Below are 20,055 nucleotides of genomic sequence, written 5' to 3'. Positions count from 1 at the left end.
CTAAATCATTAGTTTAGTACTTCCTATAACGTATTATTAACTTTTTATCTCATAATTCTGTCCAAACCACTGAAATAGTTTTTACACATAGCTTATTTATATCATTAATTTAAATAAATACTGATTATTTTCGTGGCGCACTGAAATTTTCTTAGATAATGTATATATATAATGTCAATAAACTTGCATTTCCAAACATCTTTCTCGCATTAATATATAAAAGATCATGTACAAACATTTAACTAAACACTTTAACAAAATGACTTATGGTGTCGTTGCGCTTAACGTTTTTGCTTCAATATAAATATATTCACCTCTGCGTTCGTCGTCACTATACTAAATATAATAGCTGATTTTTAAGGCACAGGTGTAAAAGTATGTTATTAATTATCTTTTATTCAGCCCAACGTCAATCTTTACCGGTATTAGGGCGCACATGTGACATATTAGCTGAATAAAGGGTAACTGGTGGTCTCTTACCCAGCCAATATACACCTCTTATAACTCCTGTTACCCCTTATAATTCCGTTAAATTGCTGCTACAACGCTCTTAAGTAGCTATGTGAACTTAAGGCTGCCTAATTTGTGCCCATTTAAGAGTTATAAAAGCTGAAAAGACGCTTATACAGCTCTTATGCAGCTTTTATATTCCAGCTTCAAGCGTATTCGTACTTCATTATGCGGCTGCTATACAGCTAATCTGTGCTACTTGGGCTATCACTCGAGCTGAGCCGTGCTCCATAGCATGTGCATGCGCGGCATGGAACTCTTCTAGAGCCCACTTTGATTCAGCATAGTTATCGGACACAAGCAGCAGAGTTCGCCGTGCGCTAATTACGGAGTCAGTAATCTGCTGAATTACAGATTCTCCTGGAAGCCAATCACGGCAGTGTTCTATGGTGGAGTGGCCGTAGCTCTCAAGTTTTTCAATCAATTTTTTGGCAAACTCCAAATCTTTATGAGAATACGATATGAACACGTCGTGTGTTTTCATAGGATCATCAGCGTCATCTTTAACTTTCAGCACATATTTTAAGCATAGACCGTGATTGAAGAGGAACTGATTAATGCGCGGCCGTAAACAGAGAAGAAATAGTGCTGCTAATGTCAGAATAAACAAAGCGCCTATGATTCCCAGCAATGTCGGAAGCATTTTATCATTACATAGTTTCCTCTTATCGACAACATAGTGACGGTCAACACACTGCGTCGTATTCCAATCCGTTATCTGCAAGAAATAAAAACAAATAAATATACTTAACTACAAATATAACGCAATGAAGGAAGCGAGAATAAATTGAAATCAACTCTAGAAACTATGTCTCAAGTCAAGTGTAGAAATAAATACACACTCGCAAATAATTAGATAAAATGAAGAGGAACTTAAGGATGGGGATTTTTAATAAGCAAAAGCATTTGGGTCTGAATAGCTTTACTATACTAAAGTGTATTTCCCCTTTGTGTATTTATCTTTGGTATTGGCTCAGCTTGAGAAATACCTTGGCACGTTGAAGCGTCGCGATCGCGTATTCGTCTTCGCACTTGCAGGCGAGCCGGTTGCCGGCGAGCGACACCTTGTAGCCGACATGTTCGCTCAGACTCAGGAGCGCCTTCGCTGCCGCCGATGTGATGCGCGCAATGCTGTTGTTGCGAACGTCGAGGACCTGCGTTTATGTACATTTTTTTTACATAGCATGAATTATAATGAAGATCAATAGATAATCATTGGTTCACGGTAAATTAAAGTAAAGCCAACGAACGACACGAGATATTTACATAATGTAGCCACCACTACTATCGCTATTACGCCTGAATGGAATGCCATGCTTTGTAAGCAAGTATGATAAAAATATCACTGGATATATTAAAATATGTACAAGTTTTGTTCATATTGTCTATGACGGAGTAAATCCATCCAGAAAATGTGGTAGGGAAGGCTGCCTAACTCTTCAGTCAGAAACAGATAATCAAGTCAAGACTATTAGATTTAGATACATAATTTCAAAATCCTTTACATGGTACCTAAGGACCTGGGCGTTAGGTTAAGTGGTTACAGAGAATAATTTGTTACTAACACGCAAGGTATCAGGTATGTCCTCCTTATCAATGTTGGTTATATTGTTATTAGGGGCATGCAGTTCTACGAGCTTGAGGCGCGGCACAGCAGCCAGTGTCCCGGGCGCAACGTGCAACGCTACCGGGTAGCCAGGTGCAGCCGGCGGCCAGCTTAGAGCTGGTGGCAACGCACCCGCACACCGCACCACCGTCGCGTTGTCGGGCTGCCGTTTTTCGCACGAACATCCTGCACAAGTCAACATAGATTAATATAGTAAATTATTATTAAGTGGGAAAACCCTATCATAACGTATTATAATGCATATATTATTACTTAGTGGCCACTCTAGTGAATGAAAGCTGGAATTATTACCTGTAGGACAGGGACCACTGTAAGAACAAGTTAAGCTTTCACGGTAGTCGGCAAGTGGCACTGCTACTCCGGATGGCCTCGTGCAATTTACATGAATAGACTTCTCTGGCGTAAATAGCGAGCAACCGCGCAGCAACTTGCGAAACCAGTACGCATTGCAGTCACATGCTAACGAGTTCGTTATTAGGTTGAGTTGAACGCGCTGAAAATGTAAATCAAACAATAAAATAAAAAAACACCGGCTTCTTGGTGTTCTAATTGTCATAATACAGAACAGTACAGAAGTTACACAATCTAGTTTCACATGTCATTATTTATTTATAATAATAATATATGATTGTCGTTTATTTTTAACATAGCATACCTAGAAACCTACCGTAACATACCTACGTTAAGTTAAATAGGTACCTATTAGGTACCTTTTGCCTATCAGAACAGAGCTATTCATTTAGCAATAACGGCGGGTAGGTTAGAACTTCAGGAGGAACATTATGATGATTATGCTAAGTAACATTAAGTATGTTAAAACGTGTATTATACATTTTGAAATGGGCAAAATAAAATATTTTAATACACAACAATCCACCCGGTAATAGGCTGTATTAATTAACATAAAACAAGTATTTCTCTTCAGTTAGGTATAAGCTCTTTTACTTCATTCTCAGTCTAAAAATATGTTCACTTTACCTTACGAGTTCCACCATTTTGAGATAAACTTTCATGCCGACATTGGTTGAAGTCGCTTTTGTTGATGAAAATTTTCAATGGGTTTTTGTTGTTGCCATTATTTTTCAAACTTATCTTTACTGGCTTATTCTCAGCGCGTCTCATTTTCAAATTGCTGTACTGTAATAAATATAAAGATTAATTTACTATTGACACCAGCCATTCAACCGGTAGAGACCTAACCTTATAATAAAGGATATTACCTATTTGAGTGCACACCAATCGCATGTGATTTGAATCATGTACGGTTGTAAACACGCTTTTATTGACCTCAGTCAATCAAACTATTTTTTAATTTATGATATGAGTCAATGGATGCATATTTTTGTGTCGCATGAAGTGCGAGATATTTTAATGAGCTCAAGCTCGATCAGGTTATTTATTTCGTCAAGGGGTTCCTTCGGCCACTTTACGACTACATACTCGTAGTACCTACTATGTACATATAACATAGTCTATGTTATATGTATACCTATTAATTATTTAGTAGTAGTTGGTAGTAGTACAACTCAACAAGTGAACAGTTGTTTATTCATTTTATTTAATACGCGTTAGTGAATAAAATAGCTAATTAGCTTCTTCTATAACTACCTCCGAGTTACTGTTTACTTACCCATAAAAATTGTATGTTATTCTTGTCCAGATATATTTCAGTGAGGTAGTCATTCTCGGTCCAATCACTACAGATTCGCGTCGCATTAGTGTTGCGCAGTTCTAAGCGACGCAGATTCTTTGGCAACCCTGATTCAACTGTCGTAAAAACACAAATCAATCATTAGAATATTTTGTAAGTACCTACTGATGAAATCTGACAGGGTCAACAAACTTTTGTAAGTACAGACAAACTTCTAAATTAGAAATCCCAGTGCAGTATACGCTGTGGTGGGTATTATATTACATATATGATACGCTGCCTTAGAAATAATTTGAAGTAGGTTAGGTAGTTTAAATTTGGCTCCACCGCGCCAACTTTTTGTCAAATTTAAATTGTATGACCTAGCAAATTCAAATTGACGAAGTAAATTTTAGAATCTGTCATCAGTGTCATCACCGTTAAGTTACTTACCTTTATAATAATATGGGTCAGATCCACACAGCGAGCCCAGAGGGTTGTTGTCGACCTTCAGAATCTTAAGCTGATTCAGCGACTGTACGGCGCCCACCAGGTCTTGTCCTTTCAATTGATTGTTTGAAAGGTCTAATTCATGTAAACTTGATTGTAGAGGAGCAAACACGTCACTGAAATATTATAGGGCGGAGTTCAGATTATAAAACAATATTATTGGTTACATATTTATTATCGATATGATACGACTCTCTACCAGTCGCTTGCACCTAACAGCTAGGGGGGGGGGGGGGGGGGGAAGGAAATTTAATTTGTAACTAAATGTAGGTCCCTTGCCCATGGGCAATATGTGGAAATATGGGCAAGAAGTATAGCATAGAAGTAAGAAGTGGTCCAGTAAAAAAGTAGCTGTGAATTATGGTATATTTTTTGTGCTAATTATGAAGCGGTTTTTTTTTGTAATTTAGTTAATATACTATAAAATAAAATATAAAATAAAATAATATCGATAAATATGAGATTGTTTGAGTTTTCTCATTTTTATTGCAATGTAGTTTGTAACTTTTTGAACAGTACAATTTGATAATATTTGTTGGCCGTTTTCTACAATGCCACAAATGAAGTTCCAGATTCATAACTTTTTTTTATGCTTTTAAGAACATCATCTAACGAATAAGCTATTCCAATAAACTGGAGTTTATCTTGGGTAGTCTCTCCAATCTAACCTATGACAGAGGTTTTTCTATGGAAGTCATATCTCTGTAAAAAGGGCAAATAATTATACAAAAGTAGAAATTCCATGAAACTACCTCAAAGTGAAGTCAAATAAAAAAAGTTTTATATAGAACGAAAAATAATTTAATAATGTATTAATTCGCTTATCAAACTTATAGAAAAAACGATGTGTATAAAAAATACCTTATAATTTCCATCAAAAGACACTGTTGAAAAAGTGTCATGAGAGATGTAATATAAAACTCGAAAACTCTAATTCACCCTGTTATATTAAATACGAGTGTATTTAATTGTAAAGAATAGTATCTACAGATCACTATAGAAATGAACTGGTTACAAATTATTACAAAATAAAATGAAAAATCCACATAATATGCTGCTACTTTTTTCCCGCACCACTCCTTATGTTTCGACTCCTCAAGATGACTAGTAATGCAAACGAAGTTTTAAGGACATATTACATTTACCTATTTTTTATGATTTCATAGATAGATACTTACTCTGGCAAAGATCCCAATGTTGTGTGCTTAAGGTAAATTCTAGTTATATTGGCACCTTTGAAGAAATCATGCGGCAGCTTTTCTAGTCCACAATCCATAATCATGAGATTTTGCAGATTCGAGTCTTTCAGCCATTTTGCATTATCAGGCATTGGTGCTAGCAAAACATCCATCAATATCAAGGTAGTTAGTTTCGGAAAAGAGGCTAGTGGCGGTAGTACCACCGGTCTTTTCAGTAGTTTAGTGGTTTTTTCCGCTAGACTAAGATACTTCAAAGAGGGCAGCCGCTGCAGCCAGTGACTTGGCTTGTATTTTTCCGTTATATTTACAGGCGGCAGCAGCAGATGAGTGTTAAACAGCAATAGTGCTTCAAGTGATTTTGGTAGAAGTGTTTGAATCTCCTCCTCAAGTTCCACGCCTTCTTTAAGCTCTAGATTTTTCAATTCTTTCAATTCATTTAGAAAATCCTTCTTAGGGCGCGTGGCTGGATTTTCGGATAATGCAGTAATTATAAGCTTATTTATTACCAGTCCTTTCAGATGGTAGCCTTCCAGGCGTGGTTCCGCAGGTAATGCAGACAATGTAAGTTCACAATCGTTACATGAAAAATTAATGTTAAGTGCTTTTATTGCATCGTTGTACGAGACGTTTGGAACTAAACAACCGACAAATTTTAAGGTTTTTATGACTGTGGGTCTCGGCATTGCCGGCAAGGCAGGATCGTCGACCGCCAGCCCGTGATCACCAGGACGGCAGTTGCAACATATCGACAATGCTTTCTTCTCCATATCCCATTCCACTAATAGTTGCTGCTTGGCTGGGGTATGGAATAAAAAAGACAAATTACCAAACGATTTATGATAATATGATATACATACATGTTATTTTTGGATAACTAATATGTTTCATAAAATTTATTGTCTTAATATATTTTACTTTCGCATAGCAACCCTTGGCAGAATCATCATTTTGCAGAATTCTTTTTTGCATAAGTTTCATGACATACCTACTGTTGTTTCGCACAATTTTGTAAAGCTGAATAATGCAATGGCATAATGTCAATTTGAAGAATAATCCTATAATCGAATAATTGTTTTGCCAAAAATTGCGTCGCATAATATTTACTTGGCATAGGGTGAGTTGTTCATCAGTTAACCACCCTTTTTTCGAGCGGCCATATTTCGCAAATGCATGTGTCAATATTTCCTCGTAATTTGTTTACATTAAGCAGTAAGCAGTGCCGTCGTTCTTACTACGCGAGTTATAATGGAAATAGGACAGTGTTTTAAACGTATTTAAGTCAACAAAAGGTGGAATCAAGTTGGAAATAGACGGTTTTATTTATGAAAAAAATAAAGTGCAGGAGAATAAATATTATTGAGTTTGTGAGTTGCGACGAAATGAACGATATTGCTGTAAGACTAGAGTAAAAACCTTGTTTGACGCCGACAACAATATGCATTCACTGGTAAATAAGAAAACAATAGAACATAATCATGATCCGGATATGTTAAAGTCTAAAATTGCGCATTTAGTTAATGATATAAAACAAGAATCAATGTCTAACCCAACCAAAAAACCAAACCAAATTATCAATGACTGCATAGATACAACATCAGAGGAAATTACTGCACATTTACCAATACACCAAAACTTGAAACAAATAATATACAGAAATGCAAAAAAAAACCGTAAAATTGTCAAGGAACCCGAAAATATTGATTTTGATTTGGATTTGAGCATATTACAATTCGGTGAAATGGAAACTGATTTTATTATCAAAGACAAGATATTCAATCAGAAACGAATAATTATTTTCACCACAAACAAATTGTTACAATATTTGAGCCGGGCTAAATTTTACCTTTTAGACGGAACGTTCAAAATCACTCCAAACATTTTTTACCAACTATATACGATCCATGGTTCTACACATTACAACAAAACATTACCTATGGTTATTGGTTTGTTAACCAAAAAAGATAAGGTCAGCTATGATATGTTTTTTGAAATGCTGTTGGAATGCAGCGAATCGGCAGGTGTTGCATTGATGACTCCGCGTTACTGCATAATAGATTTTGAAAAAGCACCACAAAAGAGTATAAAAAAGTAATTCGATAATGTGATAATAAAAGGGTGTAATTTTCATCTAGGCCAAATTATCTACAGGCGTATCCAAACCGAGGGCTACCAGAAAATGTACGGGAACAATGTTAAGTTTGCGGTGGAGATGAAATGTTTGTCTGTTTGGATGTTTGTCCCTGTCCTTGTCTCACTTATCCCCAGATGATATTTCAAAATATTTCGATGAATGGCGCCGCACTATTTCGCCTGAAGCTGAAGTTATTGCCAAATGGTTTAGCGATAATTACATATGGGGAACGAGTTCATCACCACCAATGTACGAACCGTACCATTGGAGTACGAAAGAATTGACACAACAAGATATACCCAGAACACAAAATAATGCCGAAGCCTGGCACCATCGAATTAGCTGGGGCTAACCATATTGGCTTCTATAAATTATCTAACCAGCTTATTAAAGAGTTAATTTTTTCTTTGATAGAAATGGAGAAATTAAGTATTGGTGCTCCTCCAGCTGCAAAAAAGAAGAAGGTATTGGATAAAGCGCTTCGCCTTGATTTCATCCTTAATAATCAAGCTGATTATACGTGTAATGGATTTTTTAAGGCAATAGGTGCTAATGTAAGATTATTATAATTCTTTCAAGGAATAATCCTGTGTTACCTTTGTAAATCGAAACTATTTTGCATGCCTTAAATAAAACAATTATATTATATTTATGTGTTCGGAGTCTTTTTTTTTTAATTTTCTGTACCCTACTACACCAATGAACACCTACTCCAACAGTTCCTATTGAGCAGGGGTCGCAGTTCTAACCTAACCTACACTTCTGGAAGCAATTCCTTTTGTGTAGGGGTCGCAGTTTCAACCTAACCTACAGTTCTGGAAACAGTTTATTTTGTGTAGGGGTCGCAGTTTTAACCTAACCTACAGTTCTGGAAGCAGTTCCTTTTGTGTAGTGGTCGCAGTTCTAACCTAACCTTTTTTTTTTTTTTTAAGAGGGGAAATGCTTTACGCATACGGACGGGCCGGGATGGTTATGTGGGACTTCCTGTTGTGGGCTAATGAGACCCCAGGTTTACCCACTAAAACCCCTCTGTTGCCGCCTCGCTGCTATATGGCGAGGTCCCAGGAACGCCGAAGTACTCTTCCGCAACAATGTTCTAACCTAACCTAACCTACAGTTTTGGAAGCAGTTTTTTTTTTAGTAGGGGTCGCAGTTCTAAGCTAACCTAACCTACAGTTCTGGAAGCAATTACTTTTATGTAGGGGCCGCAGTTCTAACCTAACCTAACCTGTAGTTCTGACAGCAATTCCTTTTGTGTAGGTTCAGTCAGCGACATGAGTATTATGTGGTAACAATTTCGGCAGAACTTTTATTCTGCTGCATAACATTTTGCGAAATTCAAGTCTGCAATATGAGCAATATGCCATAAGAAATTCGGTGGAATGTAATTTATGCTACATACAATTCCGCGTATGTAAAATCGACGATATTAGTATTCTACTATTCAAAATTCTGCCAAATGAATGTTATGCGACATGACAGTTATGCTAATTATACAATTCTGCAAAAGTATCATTCGTTTAAAAATGTTTCTGCGAAACCCGCTATGCGAAGTGTATTTCGGACAATCGATATTATGCAAGATAAAGGGAAGCCGTTATTTTTTTTTATACCGGTACCTAGTTAAGAAAATGCATATTAGGAAATGCAGTAAAAGTTCCTTACTTTCACTCGAAACTCAAAAGCAACATACAAAAACCATACGTAAGCAAATGGGGGTAACTACGCGGCTCTTAAGACTTACTTACTTCTTCTGATTGAGAAGAAACATATACATAGGGTGTATACCCTATTCTCTTTGATATAATTAATTAATGTATTAAAACCCCCAATCATTTATAAAAAAATATGTTTCTTCTCAATCAGAAGAAGTAAGTAAGTCTTAAGAGCCGCGTAGTTGCCCCCATTTGCTTACGTATGGTTTTTGTATGTTGCTTTTGAGTTTCGAGTGAAAGTAAGGAACTTTTACTGCATTTTCTAATATGCATTTTCTTAACTAGGTACCATGGGCATTTTCACTTAAAAGTGTACCATTAACACTTTTTGAAAATCCATCAACTTTTGTGTTATTTTTACTTAGAATCACGAGGACTCGATAGTCCAGTCCTTAAGAAGAAAAAAATGTGTTAAAAAAATGTCTGGTTTATAATGCATTTTCACATTGTATGGACCGTTACAAAACTGACACCCAAAATTTGTGTGTAAACTGGGGACACTTTTTTCTCATTAAATTGTCCTCGTGTCTGAGTTTAAATAACCCAGAACTTGATGATTTTTCGAAAAAAGTAACTGGTACCATAATTCTGAAAACCCCGTAGGTATAGATTATTGTCAAAGTAAATTATGTAGTCACAGTGAATTTACTGCCATCTTTCGACAGATGTTTAAAACTATTAGAACGCCATTTGGCTTTGATCCTTATTCTTTCACACATATGTGTCATATTTGCTAAATATACAAAGTTTTGTTGTTGGCGTTCTAAAAGTTTTAAACATCTGTCGAAAGATGGCAGTATATTCATTGTGACAAGGTACAGTCGACGTCAAAGATATGTTTACACTTTTGCACCTTACTCCTTTGTAATAAGGCGAAAATTGTAAACATATCTTTGACGTTGACTGTACATAATTTACTTTGACAGCCGCCTCTATTTCAAATTCTCTTTGATTATATCAAAGCTTCGAGCAACACCGGCTTCCGACACATCGGAAGGGAGGGGCCCAAGCGATATCTCACCGTACAAATCATTCTGCCATTTTTCGCGGGGGGAAAGGTGCACACAGTCGCACTTCTCACACACTTACATACAAAATCCAATCTGTAATGACGACACAAATACATAGAAAATGACACACGTCAAAGACAAATCTTGCAAACCTCGATCTCTTTTTGTGTACGGACGACCCATACAACCATTTCCAGTCGCCGTTACGACGCGGTGTTGACACATCTTGTGTCGACACCGTCTGTTTCGGTCACAATTCCAGTCGCAGAGTCGTCGCCGTGTCGACACAGTTACCAGAAATGGGGAAGGGTCGACACATGACACAAAGTGACATAAAGTGTGGTCGCCGTGTGCACACATTGTTTCGGGTTTGCGACTACTTTATGCAAAAATCATTCGTTCATTCGTTCATTTTGTTCCTGTCAAATGGAAACTGTCAGATGGAAAAATACTTAAATAAAAATAAGTGACATTAATACGCCATCTCTAAAACGGATTACAAGACGTAATTATATATTGTTTGCATTTATATTACAATATGACTTAAATTATTATGGGGAATTAAACTGCTCGAGTGATTTGATAAACTAAGTGTAATATAATCAACGCGCCACCACATTGTTTTAGTTTAGCCGGAAATGAAATTGTTTACTTCTCAGTGCCTGTGTTCATAACTATATTATTTGAAGCATTTTTAGTACTTCGATGCGTATACTATACTTAAATAACAGAAATAACGCTTTACATACTACGAAACTTGTTAATTATGATGTATAAATATGGTTCAAGGCTGAGAAATATTGCAGTCACAAAGTAGTTGCAATGTTTCGACTTTGTGTCGACTCTGTGTTGACACATGACACGCGCTGTCAAAAGTAATAACAAAGTTACTGGTATGTTACTGGATTTGCAAAATGGCTCCTTGTGTTGATTTGTTTTCAGATATTCTCAAAATGTAAAAATGCCGTGGTCAGAGATGGGCATTAATCGATTAACTGTTTATTCGACTAATTAATGGAATAAAAAAAGTTAATTCTCAAATTTTAATCGCGATTAGTTTAGTCGACCTAACATAGATTGAAATTGAATTAATCTGAATATTAATCGAATAAATTATCGATTAAATCTCGATTGAAAGTTGACAGGGGGCCATTTTTGTACGTAAAAATAATAGAAATGTCTTGCATGCAGATGGTAGCAAAACACTTTGTCATAAAAGTCGAGATGGGTGTCGATATATAGGTTTTAGGGAGTGCCGATTTCGAAAATAATGACCATTTTGGAATCCGAAATGGCGGCCATGCACTGTGTCATAAAAGTCGTCATGGATGTCGTTTTATACGTTTTAGGGGGCCCCAATTTTGAAAATGATGACCATTTTGGAATCCAAAATGGCGGCCATGCACTATGCCATAAAAGTCGTCATGGGTGTCGTTTTATAGGTTTTAGGGGGCACAGATTTCGAAAATGATAACCATTTTGGATTCCAAGATGGCGGCCATGCACTATGTCATAAAAGTCGTCATGGATGTCGTTTTATAGGTTTTAGGGGGCCCCGCTTTCGAAAATGATGACCATTTTGGAATCCAAAATGGCGGCCATGCACCATTGTCATAAAAGTCGTCATGGGTGTCGTTTTATAGGTTTTGGGGGGCGCAGATTTCGAAAATGATAACATTTTCAATTTAAAAATGGCGGCAATGCACTATGTCATAAAAGTCGTCATGGATATCGTTATATAGGTTTTAGGGGGCGCAGATTTCGAAAATGATGACTATTTTGGATTCCAAGATGGCGGCCATGCACTATGTCATAAAAGTCGTCATGGATGTCGTTTTATAGGTTTTAGGGGGCGCAGATTTCGAAAATGATGACTATTTTGGATTCCACTTTTATGACAAAATACGTAGCCGCCATCTTGGATTATAAAATGATCATCGTTTTCGAATTCTGCACTCCCTAAAACCTATAAATCGACATCCGTGACGACGCAAGTTATCTTTATTTTCAGATCTAACAAATTGCTACAGAATACAAAGGACAAAAAAGAAGCGAGGAGGTAAAGAAACAAGCAAAAATACAGATGATTCCTCGACGCAATTGGGTGATTCTTAAATTGTGTCCAGATTTTTTTTGTCATAAAAGTTTATATTTTTCACATATTTCTCACAAGTTCCGTGACATTTCGACCTTGTAATTTTTTAAGTAAATGTTTTTGTTTGTCTATGAGGATCTCACTAGAATAGTATAATCAAGGTATGTTTATATTTGATGAATGAAATAGTAACGCAAAAAAAAATATATTTGTGTCTTATATTCCTGCCGAAGACTTTTATTTTACTTTTTCCTTCTACACAAGTTTGGCCAAGTAATAAAAATTTAGGGCTCTCAATTTTATTTTGACTTCTACAACAGTAAAGCTACGAGGCCATGTTTGGTATCGTTTTCGTATAAATTCGCAGTACCAAATTTAGTTAAGGTATCACATTGACACCAGTCCGAAGTAAAAACATATAAACTTATTAAAATACTTTCTTTTAAACTCCTCTTCACGCTTAAACTGCTGAACAGTTTTAATTTAAATTTGGTACACATATATTTTGAGTCCCGAGACAGGATATAATAAGTTATCTCAAAAATCATCCTTTAAAGGTGTGAAATGAGGTGTAGGGGGGAATTCAGAATTGACTTCAAGTTCAAGTTAATACTGTTTAAGTTTAGGTTTGAAGTCATGTTTTTTCATCATTTTTAACTAAATCAAAGATGTAGACCATCCCAAATTTCATATAAATCGGTTCAGCGGTTATTGATTTCCCGTACAAATTTCCACGCCACTTTTCACACCTTCAAAAGATGATTTTGGTTATAAGATCTATCCTATGTCCTGTTCCGGGACGCAAACTATTTCTATACCAAATTTCAACGAAATCGGTTCAGCGGTTAAGCGTCAAGAAGAGTTTCAAAAAAACCGGCCAAGTGCGAGTCGGACTCGCGTATTAAGGGTTCCGTACATTAAGTCCGACTCGCGCTTGACTGCACATTTCTAATAGGTTTTCCTGTCATCTATAGGTAAAGAACTATTTTGTGTATTCAGACGGACATACATACAGACGCACGAGTGATCCTATAAGGGTTCCGTTTTTTCCTTTTGAGGTACGGAACCCTAAAAAGATTTATTTTTATTTTGTGGAATGGTGTCAATGTGATATCTTAAATGGATTCAGCACCCCAGATTTATACGAAAACGATACCAAACACGGCCTAGCACCTTCACTGATATAGATATATCAAGATAAAATTGAGAGCCCTAAATAAACTTTCAAGAGCGGATATCTCAAAAACTATTCAACATATCGAAAAAATTGACTGAATAAACTTGTAACAAATTAAATTAACTTTCATTTTGTATAAGTGGCCATGTCGCTGAGATGCATAGTTTCCGAGATATAATCGAAAAACGGGAAAATGGGACCTTCAAAGCCCCCTCTCTCCCCCCCGCTCAAGGGCTACGGCCGGGGACTTTTGATATGTTCACCTCCTAACTTGTCAAACCGAGTTACGGAGTCAAAAATTGTGTTCAGAGCATTTCCCTCTACAACTTTTGGAGCATTCGTTGCCTGACCTAAGTAGCTTATTGAATTTCTTTAAAAACTTTTCTGTAAAAGGTTGACGGGTGTTGGGTGTTTATATGGTTTCGGTCGATTATTATCATTTGCATTGCCCATGATGACTTACGAGCACACGAGACACTAATAGTAGTTTGACAAACCTTGGTTTTCAAGAGGTATTTTATATTGACATTTGCTGTCACAAATTTGCTGTCAGATTTAGTCGCAAACCGCACGCAAAGTGCACACAAATGTGTCGACACCTTGTTACGGAAAAGTGTAGACACGGCGACGACACTTTGTTTCGAAACAATTCTAGACACATTGTGTTGACTCTGTTACGACACATCTGACATTTAGTTACCACTTTGTGATTCTGCGACTGGAATGGTTATATGGGGAGTGACAAGTGTCACAACACGCACACTAACACATTTTCGTTGAAGTATGTTATTGTATTCTGAGAGATGAGAAGTCGGATTTGTCGCTCGACCGATCCGCAATTTGTACTGAGCGAGCAAAATCGATAAATCCAACAATTACATGAGACTAAAATATAATAATTGTGTTTGAATGTAATTAAACGTATGATATGTAAAAAAAAATATTACATGTGAAATGTAACACTTTCTTTTTGTAAACTTGATGTCTCCGACCTCTTTTTATAACAAAAAACCGAGCAAACAGGCATTTTTGTGCAGCAGTGTTCACGCGCGCGTCTGGACTCGGTCTAGTGAAAAATCCAGGTTGCTACTAGTTTTATTACCCGCGCTAGATTAGATTGACGCGCTAATCTTGTACCTCGGCAGAGGGGAAATAGTGCGAATGCCGCCTCCCTTCCGTGTTGCTCGAAGTATCAAAGACATATGTAACTTCGTATAAGACGAATAAAGTCTAAGGAAAAAACGTGCCTCGGAATTCAAGTAAAAGTCATTCTCGAATAGATGGCGCACACACCTTTAGCCTATCCTCGGCTAGATGGCGTGACGACACCGTTTCATATTTAACAATTTTAACACATAGATATCAGTGAATGAACATGGATCAAAATGATATAAAAATAATAAAATAATTTATCCATTATATATAAATTTATTGATAACTTTATACGTTTTCATTTTGAGTTTTAGTCGTGTGTCGATAGATGGCAGTAAATTTACAGTGACTACAAAATTTACAATGACAGGACCCCTCTATACTATCTATAATAGATAGATAGTTAATTCTTTTTGATTATATTAATGAACAAATTAGGATGGCGCCACTCGCCACTTGGAGGGTTTCGTAATTTTTTCTTTAGTAAATGATATCTATTTCAGTATCATATAATTTATATATTATTATGAGTGACTATTAGAAGACTATGCGGAAACACCAACAACGATCGATAAACTTACGTTTTTAACCGACTTCAATTTCATAGAAGGAGGAGGTTCTGTATTCGGTTGTGGCTATGTTTTTATTTTTTATGTATGTTCACCGATTGCTCCGAGACCCGTGGGCCGATTTGAGTAATTCTTTTTTTTGTTTGAAAGATGGTACTTCCAAGGTGGTCTCACATTAATCTGGTGCTGTTCTGATGATGGGATCCATGAGGAATTGAGGGAACTCCTCAATTTTTAAAGGCACATGCATGGTGATTTGGGTGTTTTCTTAAGCAACTCGAGCATTTTCTCTTGAAAAGCACCAATTTGATGAAGTGGACCTGATGATGATGATTGTTTTGATGATAATCATGACGATTTCTTAAAATGTAGTACGTTCAGCGATTACTTCGAGACCCGTGGTCCGATTTGAGCAATTCTTTTTTTGTTCGAAAGAAGGTACTTCCAAGGTGGTCCCACATTAATCTGGTGCTGTTCTGATGATGGGATCCATGAGGAATTGAGGGAACTCCTCAATTTTTAAAGGCACATGTATGGTGATTTGACTGTATTCTTAAGCAACTCAAGCATTTCCTCTCGAAAACTACAAATTTGATTGAGTGGACCTGATGATGAAGACCACATATGATTTGAGCGTAGCGAGGGTCTTCTAGGTACGAGGTCCAAAGTAAATAACGTTGGTCTCGTGTGGCACATACAACTCGTCACCTCAGCACTGCTACTATTGCATCTTCGACTGCATCTGTAACTCCGATCGACTGCAACTGCGACTGCGACTTCAAGTGAGATTGCGACTTGGAGTGCGACTGCGGCCGTAACTGCGACCGTGACTTCGACTGATATGCGACTCAGTCCCCGACTGCAACTGTAACTACAGCGCGACTACAGCTTCGAGTGTCATTGCGACTTCGAGTGATATTGCGACTACAAAAGCAGCCGTGACTCCAAATTCGACTACAACTTCGACTCCACTTTGAAATGACATTCAAATTTTTAAGTATCAGACATAGTCCCGTACAGTTTATTAAGCATCTACTGCCTAGGGTCATAGAGATTCTATGATCGGTGTTAATATTAAGTTAAGTTATTCATGGCAATATTGGCTTGTGTTTTTGAATACCTATATGTAAGTACTTGTGAAAAGAATCTCGGTATATTGAAGTTCTCGTTCTAAAATAAAACAACAAATTAGGTAAATGTTAATAATAATTATTTATATTTTTTATTTACACTTGAATAATACATGTACAGTCGACGTCAAAAATATGTTTACATTTTTCGCCTTATTTTGAAGGAATAAGGTACAAAAGTGTAAACATATTTTTGACGTCGACTGTAGGTACCTACATTTTTTTTGTGAATTATAATATCTTACACCAGCCAAAGTTTCTCGAAGTGGATGGTGTGACTATTGCAAAGACTATTTTTTTCGCTTAATCGCTTGTACAAAAATATTGTAAATTGTACCACAAATTAATTTAATTTCTAAAAACATTTAATTTCGATTCGCAGTCATTCTAGAAAAATTTTCTCTTTCAATAAGCTATGTAAGTATCGAAGTAATAGTTACAAATTCAACACATTTTATATCATTTTTATTTTAGTCATTTTGGTACCTTAAAGTCTTAAGTACAAATACGTTGTATTATTTACCAACACAAATTTGAAGGAGCGGTGGTAGCCGAGTGGATATGACGTCCGACTTTCAATCCGGAGGTCGCGGGTTCAAATCCTGGCTCGTACCAATGAGAATGTTTTTCGGAACTTATGTACGAAATATCATTTGATATTTACCACTAGCTTTTCGGTGAAGGAAAATATCGTGAGGAAACCTGCATACATCTGCGAAGAAATTCAAAGGTAGTATGTGAAGTCCCCAATCCGCATTGGGCTAGCGTGGGAACTATAGCCCAAGCCCTCTCGCGCTTGAGAGGAGGCCTGTGCCCAGCAGTGGGACGTATATAGGCTGAAATGATGATGATGATGATGACAAATTTGAAATCTTCTATTGTGTATCAACTGTATGGTGTCACTTGGATGTGATTTACACATATTTATGTAAGTGCAGACCTACTGAATCCTCAAATTTATTTAATATTATTTACATAATTCATACAGGCACATAGAATATACATTACACACAATATGTAACGAGTAATTTTAATATCTAAAGCATACATGCAGGTTAAATATGTAGGTAGATAGTATGAAGAGAAGACGTCCAAGTTTCCAAGTTTGAAATAACGCCGTTTTATCACCACCATTCACCAAAAACAATGCAGTTTCCGACACATAAGATAAATTATTATACCTACCTATATAGGTACTAGAAAATCAGATCCTTTGTACAGAATGATAATTGAGTAGGTAGGTACATACTTAGTAAACCAAAATTTAATTATCCGAATTAAACTTAAAGCTAACAGATACGATAACTTGTAATTTACTCGTAAGTAACAATTAACTACATTAATTAGGCGTTATTACGTCTTATAATAAATTCTAATGAATACATCATTCTGGATTTAAGTAATATAAAGGTTGCTCCAAAGTTCATATAAAATTGTTATCAATACAAATTTTATAAGTATCATAATGATCATTAATAATAACTAATCTTCAAAGGTGACCCTAATAAACTGAACTGTTACCAGTAAAATAGAGTGAGATTAAGTTAAAAAGGTGTCCCTGTCCATTACAGAAATGATATGCTATTCGAAAAATGAGATCAGGTTCTTCATTCTAAAACTGCGACTTTACAAAATAAAACTAGTAACAGAATAGTAGTTTTCGATATAAGTGCGAGAAGTATGTCATTTTGCACGAGTACCGAGGTTTCTTGACCCTCGCCTCTCGGCTCGGGTCAAGACTCGGGACGAGTGAAAATGACACTTCCGCACGTGTGTCGAACAACGTTTTTTAATACAATTGCGAAAAATGTTCATAGACAGCAATGTATAATGCTTTCGATTTTTCCGGTAATATACTGTCACTTGCAACGGATACCTTTGCTTTGTTATCTGGTCGCGTTAAATTCAATCCAAAATCGTCTGAATCACTCATTTTTATTTAATAACTGATACGTAATATGATACGTTCGTGGCAATTACAAACATAAATCACTTAAATGTTGAATAAAAAAGGCGGGAAGAGAATAAAAATGTTTTACTTTTAATTGCCATTTTTTTTCAATGGGGATTCTGTTGTCACTGTTGTCAGCATTATGCCAATTGAAGAGAAATTGTATTATTATTTCAGAACATATAATTATGTAAAAAACATGTTTTTTTTTTTATTTCTTTATATTGATATACTATCTAATTAATTACATTTATATTCTTAAGTGCAGTGTACGAACGACAGCTTCATTCAATCGCGCGTTGTTCAAGTAATACTATTGGGTCTCGATCTCGATTAATACTCCTTTATGCCCAATCGCACGTTGTTCAGGTGGGTCATTTTATAAGCGGGTCTCGAATAATACTCATTTATTTAAAAAGTATCAATCAGATTACTTTTTAGCACTAGTGTAAAAAAATCAAACTTTACGCACGATTTGCAGCTACAAAAACTAAACTTTTTGAGCAATTGTATTAAAATAGTACATTAGGTTAGGTTAAAACTGGGATATATTCACAAAAACAAATAGCTAACAGGAAAGTGAATCAGGTTAAATTAGAACTGCAAACCTCACAGAAATTAGCTGCTACCAGAAACGAAGGTTAGGTTAGAATTGCAATCAAGCAATGCAATGTAATCAATGCAAGTGATTTCATTTCATTTCATTTCATTTCATTTCATTTCATTTCATTTCATTTCATTTATTGCATAGTCATGAACATAAATTACATAATAAGATGTTACAGTTAAGTTGGCCAATTCATGACACCCTGTTAGGGCACACAACATTTAACTTACTAGCTAATACCTATTAAACATTTCATTTCAAAACAGTTTGTTAGTCAAAAAGTATGAACCCTATTATAAATTACAAACGTCTTAACCTTTCCATTTCTTCCAACGCCTTTATGTCATGAGGCCTGGTTAGTAATTTCTTTGGTTCCAATTCACAAATAGCTATGCCCTCTAAAGTCTTTACTCTACTTAATGCTACATATACTTGCCCTTTAGCAAAGTTTTTCTTTCCCAGGTCAATCACAGCCCTATTTAATGTGGTGCCCTGCAATTTATGGACAGTGACAGCCCAAATAAGAATTAACGGCACCATTCGTCGCTCAATGTCGCCGTAGCCTTTAGTACTTTGATAAGTTGCGGAAATTGGAGCTATAGCAACAAAGCCGTCACTGTCCTTCATATTAGGAGCAACAGTTTCGTCATCAAATTTTATGAGGACCGCATCTGGTAACTCACCTGCTTCTAACTGGTTAAGACGAAGCGCAGGCCATTTGAACTGTTGTACGATCCCCATTGTCCCGTTGACGAGACCCTCAGTAACCGATATGTTACGTCGTAACATAACTCTAGAACCTATGCCCAGTTTTAATTTATGTAACAAACCACCACAGTTATTTACGTCTGCAGGTATAACATTACAAGGTGGCTTTTTCCCATAAGTTGCAGTCTCCCGTGATTCATCAACAGCATGCAGTGTGTAAACACAACTTGCCTGACGCAGATGGTCCGTCATTTTGGAATTATACTCTTCTACTAATTTAACCGTTGGGAAAATTCGAACTGCAGCACCATCTGCAAAATCACCAACCTGCTCC

The 20,055-nt window shown here is 36.3% G+C and overlaps 1 protein-coding gene across 1 annotated transcript; it reads right to left on the bottom strand.

Annotated features, from left to right (window-relative positions):
* Positions 1-676: 676 nt before the first annotated feature.
* LOC134801210 (protein toll-like) lies at positions 677-19,754 on the bottom strand. The gene is made up of 9 exons (XM_063773744.1): positions 19,697-19,754; positions 5,456-6,272; positions 4,221-4,393; positions 3,768-3,904; positions 3,116-3,274; positions 2,429-2,630; positions 2,076-2,302; positions 1,500-1,664; positions 677-1,228 (listed from the first exon to the last, which is right to left on the bottom strand). Exons 1-9 carry the CDS (start codon positions 19,752-19,754, stop codon positions 677-679), a joined length of 2,490 nt encoding a protein of 829 aa, XP_063629814.1.
* Between the last annotated feature and the right edge of the window lie 301 nt (positions 19,755-20,055).

Source organism: Cydia splendana, chromosome 2 (genome assembly GCF_910591565.1).
Source record: "Cydia splendana chromosome 2, ilCydSple1.2, whole genome shotgun sequence".
Classification (NCBI taxonomy): domain Eukaryota; kingdom Metazoa; phylum Arthropoda; class Insecta; order Lepidoptera; family Tortricidae; genus Cydia; species Cydia splendana.
Note: the sequence above shows the minus strand (reverse complement) of the source record. Positions and strands in the feature narration are given on the sequence as shown.

Bases quoted from the DNA above. Each gene is read 5' to 3' on its own strand.
- LOC134801210 (XM_063773744.1), bottom strand. From the start codon at position 19,754: ATGGGGATCGTACAACAGTTCAAATGGCCTGCGCTTCGTCTTAACCAG. The intron at 4,394-5,455 runs GTAAGTATCTAT...ATAATATTTCAG, and splicing joins ACATTGGGATCTTTGCCAGA to TGACGTGTTTGCTCCTCTAC. The intron at 3,905-4,220 runs GTAAGTAACTTA...TTTTTACGACAG, and splicing joins TGACCCATATTATTATAAAG to TTGAATCAGGGTTGCCAAAG.